Raw genomic sequence first — 24,077 nt, 5'->3', positions numbered from 1 at the left:
GTTAGGATACGTGTATCTTAAACAGGATGAATACATGTATTCATTTAATCATCGACAAAATGTGTCGATAATTTGCGGGATGTTATTGGGATCATCTCTGTTGCTGTGTGTGTGTGTGTGTGTGTGTGTGTGTGTGTGTGTTTGTTTGTTTTCGTGCTGCTTCAGTAGGATTGTTTTATTAGTAATCTTCAGCCATAATAAAGAAAGTTCACGAAAGACACGAAAGTTCAAATTTCTACTGACAGTCTACAGACCCCCAAAATAAATTCATTGTCAGCTACCAGAAAAAAAAAAACATGAAAAAATCAGTAAGAGACATGTGTGTGTAGGATTCGAACTTGCAGATACAAGGAGACAAGAGGCATAATGCAGGTGTTCTATTATCAGCATAGGTAGAGCTACGTTCATGCGGCCAGCATAGACCATACAAAAGGCTTATTAAGCATGTTGTTGAAGCATGAGCGACACATGGAGGAGTAGACGACGCATGGAGGAGTAGACGACACATGGAGTAGACGACACATGGGGGGACGACCGGGCCTGGGGTGGGGGGAGGGGGGGAGGTCGTGGCAGAAAGTGCTTTAGTGCGGGTTAGGCCGCGGGTTCCCCCCCTGAACCCGGCGGGGGTCTGTAACTTGATAAAAGGGCTCCGTGGGCAGGGAGGTGGAGAAGTTTTTCACAGCGGATTACTCCTGGTTCGTGGCCGGCATACTGTGTGTGTGTGTGTGAGTGTGTGTGTGAGTGTGTGTGTGTGGGTGTAAGTGTATGTGTGTGTGGGTGTAAGTGTGTGTAGTAGAGTTGAGTGTGTTATGCCTGGTTTTGAAACTTCAGGTTTAAAGGTTCTCAAGTTTCATGCATTTTTACTGAGGGGTTCGAAACGTGCACCTTTGTCGGTTAACACCAAACAGCCCATCCTCATAAACAAAGACCCCCAAAAGTCCATTCCATGCAACCGCCAAACCCGCTGTTTTGTGAAGGAAAAATGGTTTACTCACGACTTAAAACTGATGACTTTCGAACACTTCCGGAACAAGTGCTTCGCTGACAAGTTTTGTTCGAACCACAACGCTGTAAACAGCCCGTCCTCCAAACAAAGATCCAAAAGTGATTCCATGCACCCGCCAAACCCCCTGTTTATGAATGAAAAACGGTTTACACACGACTCACAACTCATTTCGTTCGAACACTTCCGGAACAAATGCTTCACTGACGAATTTCGTTCGAACCACAACGCTGTAAATGCTTCACCCACGTACTACAAATACAAATAATTGTCAACAGAACCTAAACACCTAACCTAACGAGTGCCTATATACACACAATATGCTAATATATTACAGTATTAATTTAGATTTGAGAAAATTCCTATTTTGAATGAACAGCATGTTAAAATGGATGAATGCGTCTTTGGGATCGGCCGCTGGATGGAATGGACGTGGTCTGAGGACTGGTTGTACCATGATGAATGGTCCTTACACCAGCGCTTGTTAATATATATAACGTCAAAATCGCGGTGCATTAAGTGTGAGGACAGGTTGTTCCATTAGTCAATCAACCACGACGACGGTTAAGGAGTGGGGAAATCCACGCATAGCTCTAATTCTAATTCAAAATTCTGAAATTTTGTCTTAGTGGAGTAGGGTAACCCATTCTGTTCCTTTCTTCCCTATTTTCATTGTCCACTTTACACGAAAAAAGTAAATGTTTTCCCTATTCTTGCCCATAACTCTCACTCACTTATCATGTTTCTCTTTTACTCTCTCTCTCTCTCTCTCTCTCTCTCTCTCTCTCTCTCTCTCTCTCTCTCTCTCTCTCTCTCTCTCTGTCTCTCTCTCTCTCTCTCTCTCTCTCTCTCTCTCTCTCTTGTCTTCCTTAAATCAAACCACTAGAGCTCCCCTCCCCCCCCCCTCACCCCAGCCCCCCCCCAGTGACTAGTATTCCCCAGTAAGGTCGTTAATCCTCTACACATTTAACCCTCAACCCCATAATTGCCCCATTAAAGCCATGAATTAATAGCATCATTAAATTCCTGAGTTTCTCTTCGTTATTAACTGCTGCTAATGGTGAACCTCTTCCCACATGCCTCATAGTCATACGAACTGCGGAATTGTTCTCAGTCGTTCGTCACAATCATACGAACTGTGGAATTGTTCTCAGTCGTTCGTCACAATCATACGAACTGTGGAATTGTTCTCAGTCGTTCGTCACAATCATACGAACTGTGGAATTGTTCTCAAGTCGTTCGTCACAATCATACGAACTGTGGAATTGTTCTCAGTCGTTCGTCACAATCATACGAACTGTGGAATTGATTCTCAGTCGTTCGTCACAATCATACGAACTGTGGAATTGTTCTCAGTCGTTCGTCACAATCATACGAACTGTGGAATTGTTCTCAGTCGTTCGTCACAATCATACGAACTGTGGAATTGTTCTCAGTCGTTCGTCACAATCATACGAACTGTACGAGTTTGTTCTCATGTTCGCTTTTTTTGACACCCGGGAACCAGTGTTCTCTAAGTTCCAAGATCCAAGTTCAATTCTTATACCAACAAGGGGATCCTTTCTAGCCCTTATATATAGTTATAGGAACTCTGGTGTGTCCTTCTTGCCAGTGAATATAAATTGTCATTCACAGACTTTCGTGGAAATAAAAGAAAATGGTTTTCCTTTTTAAAGACTACTCATAGCCCAGTCGATAAGAGCTTAGTCCTCACACGCATGGGGGTCCATGGTTCGAGTCCCACACAGCCCGTTGTGGGTGAAGACTGTCGAATTGTCTGCATTGACGTGTCGGATGTAATAGTCCAGTGAAGAGGTCTATAACACTAATATGTTATGTATAGATCTTGTTGGTCTATAACACTACAGTGTTATAGACTAGAACACTAGTGTTATAATCCAAAGTAGAAAGACTTGAGGGTATTCTTGAACCATTTGGAGCGGGAGTCAGTCCAGCCCGTTCTCTTGATTTGCTACAACGTACAAAAAACGTTTTGAATAACGTTTTGTACAACGTACAAAAAACGTTTTAAATAACGTTTTGTACAACGTTATGAAACAACGTTTTATCCTATAACACACGAACCCAAGCCACCCACCTAACCTAAGCTAACATACACACAGGAAACGTCAGAAGTTAGGGGATCTTAGGGGGCCGGTGTGGTGTGGCTACGTATAGTGTTCCACCAAGCTGTTGTGTGTGTGTGTGTGTGGGTAGTCTGGTGTAGAGGCTCTCACAATACACACGAGACAGCGTTCCCACACCCTGGGAAAAAGACTATGGAACAGAATCTGGTTTTTGAGAGTGAGAAGGTAGAAAAAGGAGGCGATTGGGAGATACCGTGAGTGGGGGAGAGATGTAGTTGACAGGTAGAGAAAATGAGAGAGAAAATGTAGAGAAAATGAGGGGGGGGAGAGGAGTTGAGAGGTATAGAAAATGGGGGATGAAGGGTGGTTGACAGAAAGTAGGGGTTGAGGGGGGTTTGAAGAAGGAAATATTTGCAGACTTGCTTGATAGAATGCAGTGAAGTAACTGGCTACTTAATGCTACTGGGCTCTCGCCTCCTCCACCCACCCCAGAGGGCGCCTGACAGCTGGGTGGACAGCGCTTTGGATTCGTAGTCCTGAGGTTCCGGGTTCGATCCCCGGTGGAGGCGGAGACAAATGGGCAAAATGTTGTTGACCAAACCACACAGTAGAAAGTGAAAGGACGACGACGTTTCATTCCGTCCTAGACCATTCTCAAGTCGATTGGGTTTCAAAATGTTTCTTTCACCTTGAGGCCCCTGTTATCTAGCAGTAAATAGGTACCTGGGAGTTAGTCAGCTGCTACGGGCTGCTTCCTGGCGGGTGGAGGCCTGGTCGAGGACCGGGCCCCGGGGACACTAAGCCACGAAATCATCTTAAGATAACCACCACCAAGAACATCAGAGTCTCTGGAATTAGAGTAATAAATCCCTTTGTCGGGGACAGGGAGTCTATATTTTAGGCTTATCGAGGCCACCCCCCCCCCTCTCCTCCCTTAGCCTGCCCTTCTACATGATGCAACTCCACACAATTTGCCCAACGACAAGGTGAACATTCGCATCAGGTGTAAGGAATGAACTCGGGTCCATCGAGTGTGCGTAGAGGACGTAGTCTACTGTGATAGACCCCGTAGTCTATAACGGGGTCTATCCGGTTATAAATGGCAGTAAGGTGGTCTAATTACCCTTGTGTTTTAGGCTCTTACATCTTCCTAGTGAAAACTAGCTAATCTAGAATTTGGAAGGTTCAGTATTTCCCTACAGCCCGCCCGCCCCCCTCAACTAATAGGTCGCTTTTCTTACGTTATAGCAGCCAACGTTACCAATGCAGCAGCGTATTAAGTAACCCCTCACAAATATCCACATTTTCTATGCATCGGACTCGACAGGTTACGTGAGTTGCTCATTTAAGCTAAAAAGGCTGATTGTGCTGTTTACAGAGTGGCGAATCAAGAGGCTGGCGAATCATAGGCTGCATAACTACCACAGCTGTATTATACATGTTGCATTAAATACAGCAGTGTTTACAGTGACCTCCACCCTGGTGGTACTGTGTTTGTCAGTGGAACAAACTTTCATTCAGTTTTCCCGTGTCTCGGCTGCATCTTGTTCAGGAGTTCATAGTGAGGTCATGAGTACTAGAGAATGTGATTGTGATGTGGAACCAATCACCGGAGCAGTTCATACGAACCAATCAGGCGACGTCAAGTAGATGGGAGGACCAATCAGGGAACGTCGCAGTAGACAAGGATCAAATCAGGATACGTCACAGTACAGGAGAGGAGGGGGCCAATCAGAGGGTATCATAGTAAACGAGGACCAATCAGCGAGCGACATAATGAAACAAAAGGCAATCAGCAAGCGCTCGGATTCTGATAAATTTGTCCTCTGCCCCCCCCCCCTCCTATCACCCCAACACCCTCCCCCCACCCTTACACCCATCCCCCCTACCCCCATACCCCCTACACCATACCCCTACACCCCCCTACACCCATACCCCCTACACCCATCCCTCTACACCCATCCCTCTACACCCATACATCCCCCAGAATACCCCCCCCCCTCCCCAAAAACACCCATCCACCCACCCCAATCGTTACCGCCCCCCCTCCCCCCTCACCCCATCTTAGAGTATTGAAGACCCATGATCGCGCCCAGAATATCCTGATTCCCCCGCCAGAATTAATTCAGAATTACGTGGTTGTTTATCTCAGATAAGTACTGCGTAGTCCGGCTGATAATAATTTAATTACTAGTATTAAACGATCGATTTAAACACCGATTTCTTCCCCTTCTTTTTTTTTTAATAAATGTAATAAATTATTCTGTAATGTTTTCTCGTAGATTAAAAAACACCATTTTCTGTGGAGAGGCGAATTTAAACGTCATAAAAGGCCCTGTTTTGAGCCTTTTATGTTATGGAAACATTAAACAACGATTACTGCTTACCAAAAATATAATGCGTTCGAAATGTTCTATTGGGTGAATAACATTATATTCAAATGTATAAATGCAGTGGGTAGGAATTTCGAGCCGATAAGTAAAGGTGTCAAGTGTGAAAAAAGTGTGTATTAGGTGTGAATGAGTGTGTGTGATGGAGATGATGAATGAGTGTATAACAGAAGATGGTCAAATAACAAGATGAATGAGTTATTGATAGATTAATAAATGAATAACAAAGTGAATGCCAGATATTAATCAAATGTTATTCATTAGTTTAAGTGAATGAGAGATGAATACATGAATAATATAAGGTAAATGAGTGAATAAGAGTTTAATTACACGAATAACATATGATGAATGAGTGAATAACAGATGATAAATGAGTGAATTACAGATGAATAAACTAATAACAGGTGATGCACTAGTGAATAAACGTGAATAAATGAGTATCATGATGAATGAGTGATTCATAGATGAATAACTGAATAACGGAAGATGAATGAGTAAATGACATATATGAATACCAGATAATGAATGAATGACCAACAGAAGATGAACGAATGATTGACATTTGATTGATGAATTAACTATTAACATGATGAATAAGTGAATGACATGTAATTAACAGATGATGAATGATAATGAATGATATGAATGACGGGGGGGGAGGGTGACGGGGAGGGGGGGGGGGAATAGTTAACAAATAAATAGAATCTACAAGGTCTTCTCTGAATACCCTTTATTTTCTTCTCCGAGGCTATGGGACCCGTCAGTTGCGCCTGAAATGGGTACCCCCTTACACACACACACATGTACATACAGACATACAGGAATATTTCATGTATAGTGATTATTGCATTATATTTATATTTAGAAAATCATTTATGTGTAATACCTCGATCCTGTGTGTGTGTGTGTGTGTGTGTGTGTGTGTGTGTGTGTGTGTGTGTGTGTGTGTGTGTGTGTGTGTGGAAGGGGGGAGGGAAATCGAAAGAAGTGAATATGAGAGGAAGGGAGGAGCATCCACACACACACACACACACACACACACACACACACACACACACACACACACACACACACACACACACAAATGAGCCACAGAGATATTAGAAAGAACTTTTTTAGTGTCAGAGTGGTTGATAAATGGAATGCATTAGGCAGTGATGTGGTGGAGGCTGACTCCATACACAGTTTCAAGTGTAGATATGATAGAGCCCAGTAGGCTCAGGAACCTGTACACCAGTTGATTGACGGTTGAGAGGCGGGACCAAAGAACCAAAGCTCAACTCCCGCAAGCGCGCAACTAGGTGAGTACACACACACAAACAAACACACACACACACACACACACACACACACACACACACACACACACACACTCGACACTCATTTACCAAGACTTAAGTCAGAAAACGACTATTCCTCCTCTGTAGCAACTTCAGTATTTTATTTTGTTTTCATAATTAAACATTACCCATTTTTTTTAGTTAACTTAGTATCTCATTTCGTCTCCAAGAAAGTAAAGGGAAGCACAAAGTAGGTAAATATGTATCACACAAAATTATACATTATGAGACACATATCACCAATACTGCCGTTTCCCGTGTGTAAAAAAAACATCATGTTTATCGGGCGCATGACCGGGAATATCTTAAAAAAAAATAACCATTCAGCCTTCCTATACTTTTACCATCAGGGAAAATATTTTTAAAACGCCGTAAAACACTCCCTCCTGCCTCTCCCTCTGCTCCTATATGCCTGCCTTCTTTCCCATCCCCCCTTCCTCTTCCAGGTCCTCCTCTTCCTTCTCTTCTTCCATCCTGCCCCCCCTCACCATCTTCCCCCCTTTCCTGTCTTGCCTCTCCCTCCCCCCCTCTTCACGTCCACCAGAAGCACCACAAAACAGCCTGGGGAAACAAGATAGCATCTGCTGGTTCGTGCGAGACTCGCATGATTCATGGGTGGGCGTGGGTGGGTGTGGGTGGGTGTTTGTGGGTGTGGCTGGGTGTTCGTGGGTGTGGGTGGGCGTGGATGTGTTTTTTGTTTGGTGGGTGGTGGGTTACTTTGAGGTTATCTTGAGGTGCTTCCGGGGCTTAGCGTCCCCGCGGCCCGGTCGTCGACCAGGCCTCCTGGTTGCCGGACTGATCAACCAGGCTGTTGGACGCGGCTGCTCGCAGCCTGACGTATGAGTCACAGCCTGGTTGATCAGGTAAAGATCAATGCATTGACTCTTTTTTCATTTGTTTTTTCTATATAATATTTACATGTAAAGTTGTGTATCGAATTGCCTTGGACAACTTCCTCATCTAATCCAGTCCACATATTTACGACTCTGGGGCTGAAAAAGTTCCTTCTGACTTCTCTATGATTCGTCTGTGTGTCCGGATACCAATTATGTCTTCTCGTTCTGCTGCTACTTAATTTGTATCTCTCTCTACTTTTGTTAATCCCCTCTTAGTATCTTGTACGTCGTTATCATGTCCGCCCTATTGCTTCTGTTCTCCAGTGTAGTGAGGTCCAGTTCCCTCTGCCTTTCTTCATAGCTCATTCCCTTTAGCTCAGGAACGAGCCTTGTTGCATATTTTTGGGCCTTTTATATGTTTTGCGTTTTTTTTTTAGGGGGGTTCCATGCGGGTGCAACATACTTAAGACTATGTCTCACAAAGGTTGTGTACAGCGCTCGGAAGAGATCTTGCTCCAAGTTGCTGAAGGATAACGGGATGTTTACCAGTCTGGCATGTGATAACATGTCTGCATGTTATCCTGCTGATGTGTGCTTCTGGTGTTAAGGCTTTCAGAAGCGGGAAGCTGCCCTCCCCCTTCCCCTCTATCCAGTGCTACATGTGAGGACTTTTTACTCCAACTTCTATCCCCCATAGCGTTGCATTTTTCAGGGTTGAAATCTAATAGCCATTTCTCAGACAGTATCTAGAGATTGTCTAGTTCAACATGTAATAATTTATAGTCCTCAGTTCTAATCTGCCTCATTAGCTTAGCACCGTCAGCAAACGTTGATGAGAATGAGTTGACTTTCCTTGTTACTTCGTTTGCGTATATTACGAACAGGATAAGTCCTAAGATAAGGTTCTTGGAAGTCCACTTGGGCTGGACGTTAGAGCGACGGTCTCGCTTCATGCAGATCGGCGTTCAATCCCCCGACCGTCCAAGTGGTTGGGGCACCATTCCTTCCCCCCGTCCCATCCCAAATCCTTATCCTGACCCCTTCCCAGTGGGAAGGGGTCAGGGGACCCCTTCCAGTCGTAATGGCTTGGCGCTTTTCCTTGATAATTCCTTCCTTCCTTCCTTCCTTTCACTCATCATATCTCTTCATTCTCTCACAATGACTCTTTGCTTTCTTTCGTAAAGGTACCTGGTTGATACCTGGTTGATGGGGTTCTGGGAGTTCTTATACTCCCCAAGCCCGGCCCGAGGCCAGGCTTGACTTGTGAGAGTTTGGTCCACCAGGCTGTTGCTTGGAGCGGCCCGCAGGCCCACATATACCTGGTTGATGGGGTTCTGGGAGTTCTTCTACTCCCCAAGCCCGGCCCGAGGCCAGGCTTGACTTGTGAGAGTTTGGTCCACCAGGCTGTTGCTTGGAGCGGCCCGCAGTACTATTCCAAATATGTACTCCTTCAACCACTTTTTTTTACTTCTCCCGATACACCGGCGTGCTTTTCTAGTTTGCATAGGAGTTACTTGTGAGGAACAGTGTCAGCAGCTTTCTGGCAATACAGGAAAAGGCAGTCTACCCAGTCCCCACTTTCCTGTTTGACTGTTGTCATCTTGCCGTGAGGGAGCCGGTCGGCCGAGCGGACAGCACACTGGACTTGTGATCCTGTGGTCCTTTATCTTGAGATGATTTCGGGGCTTTAGTGTCCCCGCGGCCCGGTCCTCGACCAGGCCTCCACCCCCAGGAAGCAGCCCGTGACAGCTGACTAACACCCAGGTACCTATTTTACTGCTAGGTAAAATAGGTACCTGTTGTATTCATCTAGTTGTGCTTGCGGGGGTTGAGCTCTGGCTCTTTGGTCCCGCCTCTCAACTGTTAATCAACTGGTGTACAGGTTTCTGAGTCTACTGGGCTCTATCATATCTACATTTGAAACTGTGTATGGAGTCAGCCTCCACCACATCACTTCCTAGTGCATTCCATTTATTAACTACTCTGACACTGAAAAAAATCTTTCTAACGTCTCTGTGGCTCATCTGGGTACTAAGTTTCCACCTGTGTCTCCTTGTTCGTGTCCCACCCGTGCTGAAGAGTTTGTCTTTGTCCACCCTGTCAATTCCCCTGAGAATTGTGTAGGTGGTTATCATGTCTCCCCTTACTCTTCTGTTTTCCAGGGACGTGAGGTTCAGCTCCCTTAGCCTTTCCTTGTAGCTCATTCCTCTCAGTTCCGGGACGAGCCTGGTGGCATACCGCTGAATGTTCTCTAACTTTGTCTTCTGTTTAACTGGGTATGGACTCCAGGCTGGAGCTGCATAATCCAGGATTGGTCTGACATAAGTGATATACAGGGTCCTGGTCGATTCCTTACACAAGTTTCTAAAGGCAGTTCTTATGTTGGCCAATCTAGCATCTGCCGCTGGTGATATCCTTCTGATGTGGGCCTCTGGGGACAGGTTCGGTGTGATATCAACACCGGTGTACTCACCTAGTTGTACTCACCTAGTTGTGTCTGCAGGATCGAGCATTGACTCTTGGATCCCGCCTAACAGTCCTGTGTGTGTGTGTGTGTGTGTGTGTGTGTGTGTGTGTGTGTGTGTGTGTGTGTGTGTGTGTGTGTGTGTGTTTCTTCTCCTTCCTTGGTTTATTTTTAATTTATTGGTAAGCGTCACTCATCCTGTTTGAGAACACTCCAACACAGCAGCATATACTACACCCCAGAGTTGAAAGAACACCAACTTGAACTGTTTGAAGTAATTAGTTCATCAAAGCAGATTAACTGTTTGCCAACCATAAGATTTATGTTATCATGTGGGGTCCAAAGTGTGGGTGGAAGAACAGTTTATGAACATTGTCTGTATATAACAAATAACTTTCCCTTAACTCAAACAACAGGGGATTTATTACGCTACCCATATGTTTCATAAGGGGGGGGGGGAGGGGATGATCTCTCAGGTAGTGATCAAGACTCCTCGTCATCTCCTGGTTCATCTCCTGGTCCAGAGATTCGGAGCATCACCGCTGCTCAGCTGTCGTTTTCATCTCAGTCCTCCTTGGAGACTTGTATCTAAGGCTCATTCTCACTACTAGAGAGTCGCTCCTTGGGGCCATCTTCCTGTCGTCCCGTGATGATTAGGGGGGGTGGGGGAGGTGCCTGGTTCAGCTGTTATTGTACAGGCTGAACAGGTTGACTGGTTTGTGCTGCTGTTCTCCTGTCTTTAGCTGCCTTGAAGTGGCTGGTGCTGTTGTCTGGTGATAGTTTTTTGTTGAAGAGTCTTGGGTATGAAGGATTCAATGTGGTCTCCTCTACCGCTCGATTCATTATTTATAGTTTCTCTTCCCCTTTTTATTCTCTTCCTCTTCCCTCTTCCTCCTCTTCCTCCTGTTCCTTCCTCGTCTTGTTGAACATAAGTCAATATTCCCATATTAAACAAACATTCAGTGGGAGAGTACGATTGATCGTGAATTGCAATAACCTATATTGATATCTAAACTGTATTGGTGTGATAACTGGCTGTTTCCTCCTCCTCCTCCTTGTCTTTCTTCCTCCCTCCTTCTCTCTCTCTCTCTCTCTCTCTCTCTCTCTCTCTTCTCTCTCTCTCTCTCTCTCTCTCTCTCTCTCTCTCTCTCTCTCTCTCTCTCTCCATCCTTGCTTGTTTTCCCTCTTCCTCTCCCTTATAACCCCCCCCTCCGATTTTCTCCCTTCCATTCTCCTATCCATCTATCTTTTTTCTTCCACTCTCTCTTTCCTTCTTCCTCGCTGCTTCCCTTCTTCTCTCCTAACATCTTTCCCTGACTCGCCCTCCTTCTCCTTCCTTTCATTTCCCCTCCCTCCTTTTTTTTCCATCACTCTCCCTTCCTTAATCTCCTCCTTCCCCCTTCCCTCCCCACTCTCCCATCACTCCCTACCCATTCCGTCTCAGCCCTAAACATCCTATCATCATCATTAAATTCAGTAGTCAACGTCTATCGTTTAACTTCCCCCCCCCCTAATATCTATCGTTATTAGGTCGGGGGAGTCAACATCTATTAAAACAAAAAAATATAGATAACAAAACAACTTGTTTTATAATATTAAAACCTGTGAAAATCATCTTTCGATAATGCGCGCAAAACCTATTTTTGAAAGGTGGTTTTTTTTTTTTCCTGTTGGGATGGATTCCGAGCGAGGCCGCCGCTGGCCACCCGGGCCAGGATGGGTCGTCAATAAACTGTCTTTCCACTTGGTTCATCCCAATAATGACGCCCTGACGGTATCGTCGACAATATTATCAATAAGTGTCCTGGGCCGGATTCATCACTGTGATAGGGGAAGAACTGCGGGGGGGGGGGGGAGAGAGAGACAGAAAGAGGGGAGGGAGAGAGAGAGAGAGAGAGAGAGGAGGGAGAGAGAGACAGAGAGACAGAGAGAGAGGGAAGAGAGAGAGAGAGAAAGAGGGAGAGATTCGCTATAATCTGTTGTCATTTTTTCTTATTTTTGTGGCTTGTGTGTGTGTGTGCGTGTGTGTGTGTGTGTGTGTGTGTGTGTGTGTGTGTGTGTGTGTGTGTGTGTGTGTGTGTGTGTGTGTGTGTGTGTGTGTGTGTGTGTTTACTATCTGTATTTAATATTTGTGTCTGCAGAATCGAGCTATTTAGCTCTTGGACCCCGCCTTTCTAACCAATCTAATTTTTCCTCCATTATATCAACTACATATCTTTATAACATACGTGTTCACGCACTCACACATCCCCAGGAAGAGCCCGTAACAGCTGTCTAACTCCCAGGTGCCTATTTAATGCTAGGTGAACAGGGGACATCAAGGTGAAAGAAACTCTGCCCAAATGTTTAGCCTCAGCCGGGAATCGAATCCAGACCCTTGGGAATACGGCCCCCGAGCGTTGTCCACTCTGCCACAGGGCCCCCCCCTCTGTGTACTCACCTAATTGTGCTTGTGGGGGTTGAGCTTTGGCTCTTTGGTCCCGCCTCTAAACCGTCAATCAACTGATGTACAGATTCCTGAGCCTATTGGGCTCTATCATATCTACATTTGAAACTGTGTATGGAGTCAGCCTCCACCACATCACTGCCTAATGCATTCCACCTAACTACTCTGACAATTAGAAAGTTTTCTAACGTCCCTGTGGCTCATTTGGGTACTAAGTTTCCACTTGTTTCCCCATGTTTGCGTGCGTGCGTGCGTGCGTGCGTCATTTGCCTTTCTTGACTTGTCGTGGAGTGACAATTGGCCTTCCATAAAATATCGCAGGAGCTGTCGTCGTCAACTGACCTTGGGCCAGATTCACGAAAGCACTTACGCAAGCACTTACGAACGTGTACATCTTTCCTCAATCTTTGACGGCTTTGGTTACATTTATGAAACAGTTTACAAGCATGGAAACTTCCCAACCAACTGTTGTTATCGTTATAAAACAGCCTCCTGGTGCTTCGGGGCTCATTAACTGTTTATTAATTGCAAACAAAGCCGCCAAAGATTGAGATAAGATGGACAGGTTCGTAAGTGCTTGCGTTATACTACTTCGTGAATCTGGCCCCCTTGTTCGCGGCTGTCTTCTGCGACGCGACCTGTCGTTGAATTTACCGCGGAAATACCCGGAATACTTGCCGTAGCTCATCCCGGAACGTCGTCGTCTTGTCGTTGTCAGAAACAATAAAACAAAGTCTTAATCAGTCAAGTCTGAAGAACATAAACGTAAACAAGATCAAGAACATAAACAATGTCGTTGCCGGAATGTCAATCAACGTCGTTTTGTTGTGCAATCAAACAGTTGTTTTACTTCGTTAGAAGCGCTTGTGCGCCTTGAGGAATATGAAGTTAGATTTAATTGATAGTGAAGTTTCACCAAAGATAAGATCACCAGAGATAAACTAACTTTTTTTAGATTTATCAAGATTTAATAAGCCAGGTTAGGATTATCAAAGCTAAACTGGATTGTTAGGATAACCACACACACACACACGGATAATCTTGTGTGTGTCAAGATAATCCAGCAGAAATAGGTTTCCAAGGATGATTGGTTGAAGTAATTTAGTATTGTCGACTGAGCAAGATGAGAAATAGGAGCCTATTTATTGAGCTTTCATTTCAAGGAAGGTGGGTGGATGTGTGTGTGTGTGTGCGTGCGTGTGTGTAACATATGACTTATCATTGTGTATGATCGTATGTAAACGTATGTGTAACGTTACTACATATTAACCTTTTGTTATGTGTGGCCTTCGCATGTCGTTTGATTTCCGTGTTGCATGACCTCCTTCTCACCTGATATTCCTGGAAATGTTATCTTTTGATGTGGCAGACCTTGCAATCTAATATTTATTGTTGCCTGACATCCTCTCCCTGGAAACACAAACCGAAACTGTCTTTATTTTCCGCTTGTTACAACTTGTAATAAAGTTGTTACATCTTGGCTTAACGTATTTATGACGTATTAGAACGTTGTTACAACTTGCTATATTGGTTGTTATAACTGGTTAGGTGGTGTTAAAACTTGTTCGAACGTTGTACCAACGTCGTAGTTTCGGTGTGTGTTTGGCGGGAGCTGACAACCGTGCTAGCTTCGCTTGACTTCCTTTGACATCCTTCTTAACTTGACAAGACTTAATTTGCCAACCTTTCCAACCTGGGCCTGACTTCTTAAGACAGTCTCACTTTGGAGGGTAGAAATAGCTTAAGCTACTCTATTCCGTGTGAGATGTATCTTATTGTCTCAGTAAATCCACTTGAATTTGAATCTGACTTACCTGACCTGACCTGACCTGACCTGACCTGACCTGACCTGAAACTACAACAGTCCTGCCATGCACCACCGACCAGAGAAGACTGCAGTTACTGGAAGCTGTACTCATATAAGAAAACAAAGACCCTTCCTAAATATTCAGAGTAACGACTTCGCTACCTTGCCGACGCTTAGATCCAGACCTCGCATCGATTTCTACTTCCTTGGACGTACAAATAATATAGAATATAGGGATAGCAATCTTTCTTAATTTCCGATATTGAGAAAAGAAAATAATTAGAAGCATACAATGGTTATACTATAAGATCTATCTACCATCTATCCTTATATGTCCATATCTGTTTGATCTATTAATCCATTTTGTACTATCTCTTTTCTTGTAACCTATTTCATACAAAAGATTGGTATGGTACAGGAGTCTTATTGCCCAAAGCTCTCTCAAATACACCAATACATCACACTAACTTAATGTATCAATAATAAAATGAGTAGGAGCCCTGAGAAGGATTCGAACCCTCCACACTGGGTACTCCCCAGGCACACGCATATTAAACCTACTGATTTTCAAATAATAATAATAATAACAATATCAGTATTTATCATAATATTATTATGAATAAAAACATAGTAATATTGTCCCATTTACGAAGCATTGAGTAGCTAAATAAATTTTTAGGGTTTTAAAGAAAAAAGTTTAGAAAAGTGTACAATGTTAATTGATTCTGTGTGTGTGTGTGTGAGAGAGAGAGAGAGAGAGAGAGAGAGAGAGAGAGAGAGAGAGAGAGAGAGAGAGAGAGAGAGAGAGAGAGAGAGAGAGAGATAAAGAGTCGCTATAGACCCCGACCTGACTCTCAAGAGTGCCGGTGTTTGGCACCAGGGTGGCACCCTGTGGGTCCCCCCCCTTGGCTCTTGTTATGTTAATTTACGGCCTTGTTAACCACCCGCTCTCAACGTTAATGACTTATTATATTGAGGCCGCGTTAATGTTAATTCCGGGTCGCGTTAATTCCGTATTATGTTAATGGGTGGTGCTTGCTTGCTCGCTCGCTTGTATCAGGGAGGATGAGGGACGGGTGTGTTGTGAGAACTGTCCGCTTGTGTTGCGGGTCCGGTTGTGTTTCGGAAGCTGTCCGTCCGTTCGATGCGCGCAATACTGCGTCTCTGTCTGTCCGTTGGATTGTCTTTCTGTCTGTTTATCTGCGTGAAAGGCGGAGTCCTGGAGCTAGTGTTTGATCTTGCAGTCCCCCCCCATTAGGTGAGTACACACACACACACACACACACACACACACACACACACACACACACACACACACACACACACACACACACACACACACACACACACACACACACACTCACACTCTCACACAATATGCGAGGCTGGCTAACATCAGAACGGCGTTCAGGAACCTGTGTAAGGAATCATTCAGAATCTTGTACACCACATATGTAAGACCAATCCTGGAGTATGCGGCCCCAGCATGGAGCCCGTATCTTGTCAAGCACAAGACGAAGCTGGAAAAAGTCCAGAGGTATGCTACTAGACTAGTCCCAGAACTAAGAGGCATGAGTTATGAGGAAAGGCTGCGGGAAATGCACCTCACGACACTGGAAGACAGAAGAGTAAGGGGGGACATGATCACAACCTACAAAATCCTCAGGGGAATCGACCGGGTAAACAAGGATGAACTATTCAACACTGGTGGGACGCGAACAAGGGGACACAGGTGGAAGCTGAGTACCCAAATGAGCCACAGAGACGTTAGAAAGAACTTTTTCAGTGTCAGAGTAGTTAGTAAATGGAATGCATTAGGAAGTGATGTGGTGGAGGCTGACTCCATACACAGTTTCAAGTGTAGATATGATAGAGCCCAATAGGCTCAGGAATCTGTACACCAGTTGATTGACGGTTGAGAGGCGGGACCAAAGAGCCAGAGCTCAACCCCCGCAAGCACAATTAGGTGAGTACACACTCACACACACACACACACACACATACACACACACACACACACACACACACACACACACACACACACACACACACACACACACACACACACACACACACGCAAGGTCCGTTAGACCAAGGAACTAATCAGATGCATCAGCTTATAACGGTTGAAGTACAATAGCCAATCACAAGCTCGAGATTTATGCAGATTGAACAAACAGCTAATCAACTGCATCAGATTAAGTTTAGATCAATGAAGAAATAGATCAAATTAACAAACAAGTCCAGCCAATCATCTCGGTAAATGACCCCATAATCCAACCGATGCAAGTCAACCATTAATCATCCAATCACCTACCAATTTTCTACCAATCTACCAATCTTCAATAGCTAGTCAGCCTGCATGATGCTTGGGTTCATCCTTGCCTTTGCCTTAGGGTAGTTATCTCGGGATGATTTCGGGGCTTAGCGTTCCCCCGGCCCGGTCCTCGACCAGGTCTCCTTTTTTTTGTCACACAACCCCCAGGAAGCAGCCCGTAGCAACTGTTTAACTCCCAGGTACCTATTTACTGCTTAGGTAGCAGGGAGGCATCAGGGTGAAAGAAACATTTTGCCCATTTGTTTTCGCCTCCACCGGGGATCGAATCCGGGACCTCAGGACTACGAATCCGAAACGCTGTCCACTCAGCTGTCAGGCCCCTGAACCCACCCCACCCCACAAGAGCCAATCAATCCCACCTTAGTTTTCTGTACTTCACCAAACAGCCCATCGGAGAAGCTGTTTGGTGAAGCCCCCCTTAAGCCCCTCTAAGCCCCCCCTTTACCTCCTCCCCCCATATCCATCTCCCCCCCCCCCTCGTCGTCCTACTGTTCGCCACCCTCACCAACTATCACCCTTCTTTACGGCGACCATTTGATTGTAGTGTGATCAAGGTAACTGCTTCTTGGCTCGTCCCCGGATGGGCCAGAATGCCTTAATGACGAGGACTTAAGAGGGCTGACTGGAGTAAATGTGGCCGTGAGGGGAGGGGGGGGGAGAAAGAGGGGAGAGAGAGGGGGGGGGGGAAAGAGAGAGAGAAGTACAAAGTTTGTGGAGCGGTTTTGTGCTTCTTGTTGCGTGGGTAGAGGGGGAGGGGGGGTGTGTGTACTGTGTGTGTACTCACCTAGTTGTATTCACTTAGTTGTGCTTGGGAGGGTTAAGCTCTGCTTTTTCGGCCCGCCTCGCAACTGTCAGGCAATCGACTGTTACTATTATTTTTTTTACACACACACACACACACACACACACACACACACACACACACACACACACACACACACACACACACACACACACACACACACACACACACATACACACACGAAGCAGCCCGTAACAGCTGTCTAACTCCCAGGTACCTATTTACTGCTAGGTAAGAAGTACATCAGGGTGAAGGAAACTCTGCCCATTTGTTTCTGCCTGGTCCGGGAATCGAACCCGGGCCACAGGATTACGAGTCCCGCGTGCTGTCCACTCAGCTACCAGACCCAGGTAGTGTGTGTGTGTGTGTGTGTGTGTGTGTGTGTGTGTGTGTGTGTGTGTGTGTGTGTGTGTGAGAGAGAGAGAGAGAGAGAGAGAGAGAGAGAGAGAGAGAGAGAGAGAGAGAGAGAGAGAGAGAGAGAGAGAGAGAGAGAGAGAGAGAGAGAGAGAGAAGGGGGGGGGGGGCGTTTTGAAGCAGAATATCGCTATCTTAACTACTCTTGCAGCGATTCAAATCACCCAGTTTGGGCCATCCTGAGTGGTATAGACCACACCAGGGGATATTGTATATCCCTGGTAACGTAATTAACGATACCAACGAATTACTTAGCTAACAATAACAACGAAATGTATTAATTGCGTGCATGATATCATACGCCAGAGTTAACATTGACAAAAATTTGTCAAACGTTCGTTGCTGAATTATAAGGACTCTTGTCTGGAGAGAGAGGGGTAGAGACGAGGGGGGGGGGAGTAAAGGTGGGGGAAATGGAGGGGGGTAGGGAGAGGAGGGTGAAAGGGGAGGAGGGGTTAGGGGGGAAGAGGCTAGGGGGGGAAGGAGGAATTATTGTTACAAAGAATTATTGGCCAGATCGAATTTTTAAAGTTAATTACGTGTGTGTGTGTGTGTTATCAGTGTCGTATATCATAATTACAAGTTTACCGCCATGTTAATTAGTGTACCTTCACAGGTTAATTACAGAGCCTGGCTGGCCGTGGCTCTAGTCCGGGCTTCCTAAACTCTCTCTCTCTCTCTCTCTCTCTCTCTCTCTCTCTCTCTCTCTCTCTCTCTCTCTCTCTCTTTACCTGCTCTTAAATTATAGATAATTTTAGATATAATTGATGCAGTTTTATAGGTTTGCTGTGATCATATTAAGAATAGCAATTTGAGTGGTTTCAATTGTGATTTAAACTATTCTCCTGTTGCTTTTTATAAGTAATTATTTTGTTTTTAATGGTTGGTTCTCAGGCAAGGTTAAGAAGGTGATTGACAGGAGCGAGTGATTGACGGCTGGTTATTATCGTCACCTGTGTGGGAATAATGTTATTTTTTGGAGAGCTGTGTTTATTGCTCGTGTGATGAAGTGGTTGTTGTGTGGTTGGTGGTGGTGGTGTGGTGGTTGTTGTGTGTGGTTGGTGGTGGTGGTGTGGTGGTTGTTGTGTGGTTGTTGGTGGTGGTGTGGTGGTTCTTGTGTGTGGTTGGTGGTTGTGGTGTGGTGGTTGTTGTGTGTGGTTGGTGGTGGTGGTGGTGTGGTGGTTCTTGTGTGTGTGTGGTTGGTGGTGGTGTGGTGGTGGTTGTTGTGTGGTTGTTGGTGGTGGTGGTGGTGTGGTGGTTGTTGTGTGTGGTTGGTGGTGGTGGTGGTGTGGTGGTTGTTGTGTGGGGTTGGTGGTGGTGGTGGTGGTGTGGTTGTTGTGTAGTTGTTGGTGGTGGTGGTGTGGTGGTTCTTGTGTGTGGTTGTTGGTGGTGGTGGTGTGGTGGTTGTTGTGTGTGGTTGGTGGTGGTGCTATGATGGTTCTCTTGTGTGACTGGCCTAACCTTCAAACTACCCTTTAAGACCAAAGTGATCTTAGTCAAACTGTTATCCTATAGTCGTAATGGCCTGGCGCTTTCCCCCTGAACCCCCCCCCCCATCCCCTCCTTAAAGATGAAAGCTGTTTACCATTGTGTCTCCCGCAGGTCGCCCCCAGCCCAAAGTGTCGTGGTGGTTCGGCGACTCCCTCATCGACGATTCGTGGGCTGCCGTCGCCGCGGGCGTCGTGTCGAACACCCTGGTGCTTAACCCCGTCAACCGCGCCCACGCCCACTCCGTCCTCACCTGCAAGGCCGCCACCGCGCCCGTCTCAGTCACCATCACCACCGTCACCATCGACATGCATTGTGAGTCTTCGAGGGGAGCGGGGAATTGGGATTGGGGGGGGGGGGTTTGAGGAGGAGGAGTGAGGCAGGTGTCAAAAGGGGGATTGATTGGTGATGTTTAGGGGGGATTGATTGGTGATTAGGTTATCATTATGAGAAATATTCTTATTTTCAGCATTTGTCTTATCAGTATCATCATAATTTTTGTTATTTTTAATTTTATATAAGAATAAAATGATCTCTCTCACTCTCTGTCTCTGTCTCTCTCTCTCTCTCTCTCTCTCTCTCTCTCTCTCTCTCTCTCTCTCTCTCTCTCTCTCTCTCTCTCTCTCTCTCTCTCTCTCTCTCTCTCTCTCTCTCTCTCTCTCTCTCTCTCTCTCTCTCTCTCTCTCTCTCTCTCTCTCTCTCTCTCTCTCTCTCTCTCTCTCTCTCTCTCTCTCTCTCTCTCTCTCTCTCTCTCTCTCTCTCTCTCTCTCTCTCTCTCTGTCTCTGTCTCTCTCTCTCTCTCTCTCTGTCTGTTCTCTCTCTCTCTCTCTCTCTCTCTCTCTCTCTCTCTCTCTCTCTCTCTCTCTCTCTCTCTCTCTCTCTCTCTCTCTCTCTCTCTCTCTCTCTCTCTCTCTCTCTCTCTCTCTCTCTGTCTCTCTCTCTCTCTCTCTCTCTCTCTCTCTCTCTCTCTCTCTTCTCTCTCTCTCTCTCTCTCTCTCTCTGTCTCTCTCTCTCTCTCTCTCTCTCTCTCTCTCTCTCTCTCTCTCTCTCTCTCTCTCTCTCTCTCTCTCTCTCTGTCTCACTCTCTCTCTGTCTCACTCTCTCTCTCTCTCTCTCCAATATAACCAATCCTTAATATGTGTTTAAATCAGTTTTTTCCAGTTGAATTATCCGTGTGCTGTAGCAGTAAAACTTGTTTTTCAGTATTATAAATAATATCCAGATTGTTTCCATGATAATCATCACACCATAATCATTCTTATCATTATTAGTAATATTCTTATCTCCAGCCTTTGTCTTCCGAGTGTCATTATAATCTCTTATTATTTTTAATTTTATTAAAAGACTTAGTTTTATCATTTTTATTGATATCGTTGGTATTGTTATATCCCTATCCCTTTCCTCCTTCCAATCCTTCCTTCCCTCCTCCTCCTCCTCCTCCAAGGCCTCCAAGCCTTCCTTCCCTACTCCTCCTCCTCCAAGGCCTCCAAGTCTTCCTTCCACCTCCTTTTCCTCCCCCTGGAGGCCGCTGGGAACCTCGTTAACTATTCAGGAAAAGTAGAGGACCTGCAATTTTGTGGAAATTTGTGGTGCAGGTGGTGGCCCTCGTGCGGCTGATGACACCACCTTTTCTGCACCACCCCCCCCCCCCAGCACCACCTGTGGGGGGGGGGGGGGAGGAGGTGGGGGGAAGGAGGTGGGGGGGAGGGGTTGGGGGAGGGGGGGACAATAACTTGGTGTGGGTCCTTATGTTACCCCGCTACTACCGTCACCCCCCCCTGTCTCCCACACCCCTCCCCCCTTAGTGCCCAATCACACCTACTGTGGGTAGAAAAGGAGGCTGGTGGAGGTCCTCTGTCTTCTCTTTATTCCTCTCCTTTCCTTGTCACCACCGTCACCCATCCCGCCCAACTCTCATTATCTTGCATTTGTATGGATTGATGTCACGCAGCCATCGGTAAGCCCATTCCTGCTGCAGTTTGCACAGATCACCTTGTGCAAGTGTGTGTGTGTGTGTGTGCGTGCGTGTGCGTCTGTGTGAACTCATATATTTGTACTCACCTATTTGTGGTTGCAGGATCGAGCATTGACTCTTGGATCCCGCCTTTCGAGCCATCGGTTGTTTACAGCAATGACTCCTGTCCTATTTCCCTATCATACCTAGTTTTAAAATTATGAATAGTATTTGCTTCCACAACCTGCTCCTTAAGTGCATTCCACTTTCCCACTACTCTCACGCTAAAAGAAAACTTCTTAACATCTCTGTGACATATCTGAGTTTCCAGCTTCCACCAATGTCCCCTTGTTCTGTTAGTATTAGGTGTGAACACTCCAGCTATTTCCACTTTGTCAATTCCCCTGAGTATTTTATACGTTCCCATCATATCCCCTCACTCCATTCTTTTTTCTAGTGTCGTAAGGTTTAGTTCCTTCAGGCGCTCATCATATCCCATCCCTTGTAACTCTGGGACGAGCCTCGTCGCAAATTTCTGAACCTTTTCCAGTTTCTTTATGTGTTTCTTCAGGTGGGGACTCCATGATGGAGGCGGCATACTCCAAGACATACTATTTGTGCTTGCGGGGGTTGAGCTCTGGCTCTTTTGTCCCGCCTCTCAACCATCAATCAACTGGTGTACAGGTTCCTGAGCCTATTGGGCTCTATCATATCTACACTAGAAACTGTGTATGGAGTCAGCTTCCATACACGTGTGTATGTGTGTGTGTGTGTGTGTGCACGCGTGTGTGAATGTGTGTGTATGTTATCATTTCCATACATCTCCTTTAACCTCTCGTCACCAAGAGGGAATATAACATCATTTAAATCAATAAATAAATGATTCTTGTCCCCTTAAGAAACTATCGAAACATGACCACTGATGCCACCCCCCATCTTTTCTCCCCCCCCCCCCCCCTCCAGTGCGCCCCATGTCGGTGGAGATCACAGGAGCGGCGGTGACCGGGTCGGTGCGCGCTGGGGACAAAGTCGACCTCACCTGCACGGCGCGGGGTTCGAGGCCTCAACCCGTCATCACCTGGTACAAGGGTGCCACACTCATCCGCACCGAGAACACTCAGAGGGTGAGTGCTGGGGGAAAGTCCTGGGTGCTGGGGGGGGGTGTCCTAGGGGCTGGGGTTGTGTCCTGGGTGCTGAGGAGTGTGTCCTGGGTGCTGTGGTGTGTGTCCTGGGTGCTGGGAGTGTCCTGGGTGCTGGGGGTGTGTCCTGGGTCCTGTGAATGTGTCCTGGGGTCCTGAGTGTGTGACCTGGGTCATATATATATATATATATATATATATATATATATATATATATATATATATATATATATATATATATATATATATATATACATATACATATACATATACATATAATAGATTTTGAGTTGCTAAGGCAGCACATGTCGACAGCTAATGGTCCCAGACTGTGTCTACCTAATGGTGATCTACAGCTTAAAGGGGAAATACGAAATGACGAAAAGACGAAATGATCTACAGCTTAAAGGGGAAATACGATGTTTTCTGAGACATTTTGATGAAGTGTGTGTGTGTTTATATACTATTTGTGTCTGTAAAATCGAGATGTTTAGCTCTTGGACCCCGCCTTTCTAACCAATCTATTTTTCCCCAATTATGTCTATTACATATATTTCTCTCTTAACACACATATAACCAGGAAGCAGCCTGTAGTAGGTGTCTAACTCCCAGGTAGCTATTTACTGCTAGATGAACAGGGTCATAAGGGTGAAAGAAACTGCCAATTTGTTTCCGCCTCCGTCGGGAATCGAACCCAGGTCATTAGGATTACTACCCCCGAGCGCTGTCCATTCAGCTGAGAGGCTTCCCCGCGTGTGTGTGTGTGTGTGTGTGTGGAGAGAGAGAGACAAACAGAGTGAGTAAGGTTCATCCCTATGACCAAATTGTTTCTAACTTCCAGTCTATGTCTTCATGTTTATTGTATTTCAGTATCAAATTGTCCTAGATATTTTGTATGTCCCGGACATGTCACCTCTCGTTTCTAGAGCCGTTTTTCCCCCCGTTCCATCACCCGTTTTTTCGTACCCCAATTCCAGATAGTTCAGTTTTTTTTGGCCTCAATGCTAACTTCTTCACTTCAAGATTCACTCTTGGTTGCCTGAGATAGTGACGCCAGAGCAGCTGTGTGTAAAATGGGTGTGCACGTGAGGGCCTTCCCCTCCCTCCCTCCCTCTCTCTCTCTCTCTCTCTCTCTCTCTCTCTCTCTCTCTCTCTCTCTCTCTCTCTCTCTCTCTCTCTCTCTCTCTCTCTCTCTCTCTCTCTCTCCTTCCCTGGTTAAATGCACTGCATTTCTTCCTTATATATTTTTGCGTCAGCTGTGTGCTGTTGGTGTCCAATCTCTGTGTTCCCTCAAGACTGTGTGTTTATACTTTCCGGAAACACACACCTGTTAGTTAGTGTTGCCAGTTATACTCCCCACACCTGCTGGCATGCCAGGTGTGGCTCTTGACGAGGGGTGCCAACCTTACCATAGTCGATAAAACGTCAATTCTGAATGTTGCACTTAAGGTATAGATTCACCCGTCAGCCCAACACTACGAGTGTTGCCACACTGTGAGCCACACTGTGAGCCACACTGTGAGCCACACTGTGAGCCACACTGTGAGCCACACTACAAGCCACACACTT

The 24,077-nt window shown here is 45.8% G+C and overlaps 1 protein-coding gene across 1 annotated transcript in view; it reads left to right on the top strand.

Annotated features, from left to right (window-relative positions):
* LOC123773826 (uncharacterized) overlaps positions 1–24,077 on the top strand; it is a gene marked incomplete in the record, with an annotated part of 172,177 nt that overhangs the window by 93,919 nt on the left and 54,181 nt on the right. Inside the window, 2 exon segments of the mRNA XM_069318872.1 lie at positions 19,530–19,730; positions 22,333–22,493. Of these exon segments, the coding sequence (XP_069174973.1) occupies positions 19,530–19,730; positions 22,333–22,493 (362 nt within the window).

Source organism: Procambarus clarkii, chromosome 91 (assembly GCF_040958095.1).
Source record: "Procambarus clarkii isolate CNS0578487 chromosome 91, FALCON_Pclarkii_2.0, whole genome shotgun sequence".
NCBI classification, from domain to species: Eukaryota; Metazoa; Arthropoda; class Malacostraca; order Decapoda; family Cambaridae; genus Procambarus; species Procambarus clarkii.
Note: the sequence above shows the minus strand (reverse complement) of the source record. Positions and strands in the feature narration are given on the sequence as shown.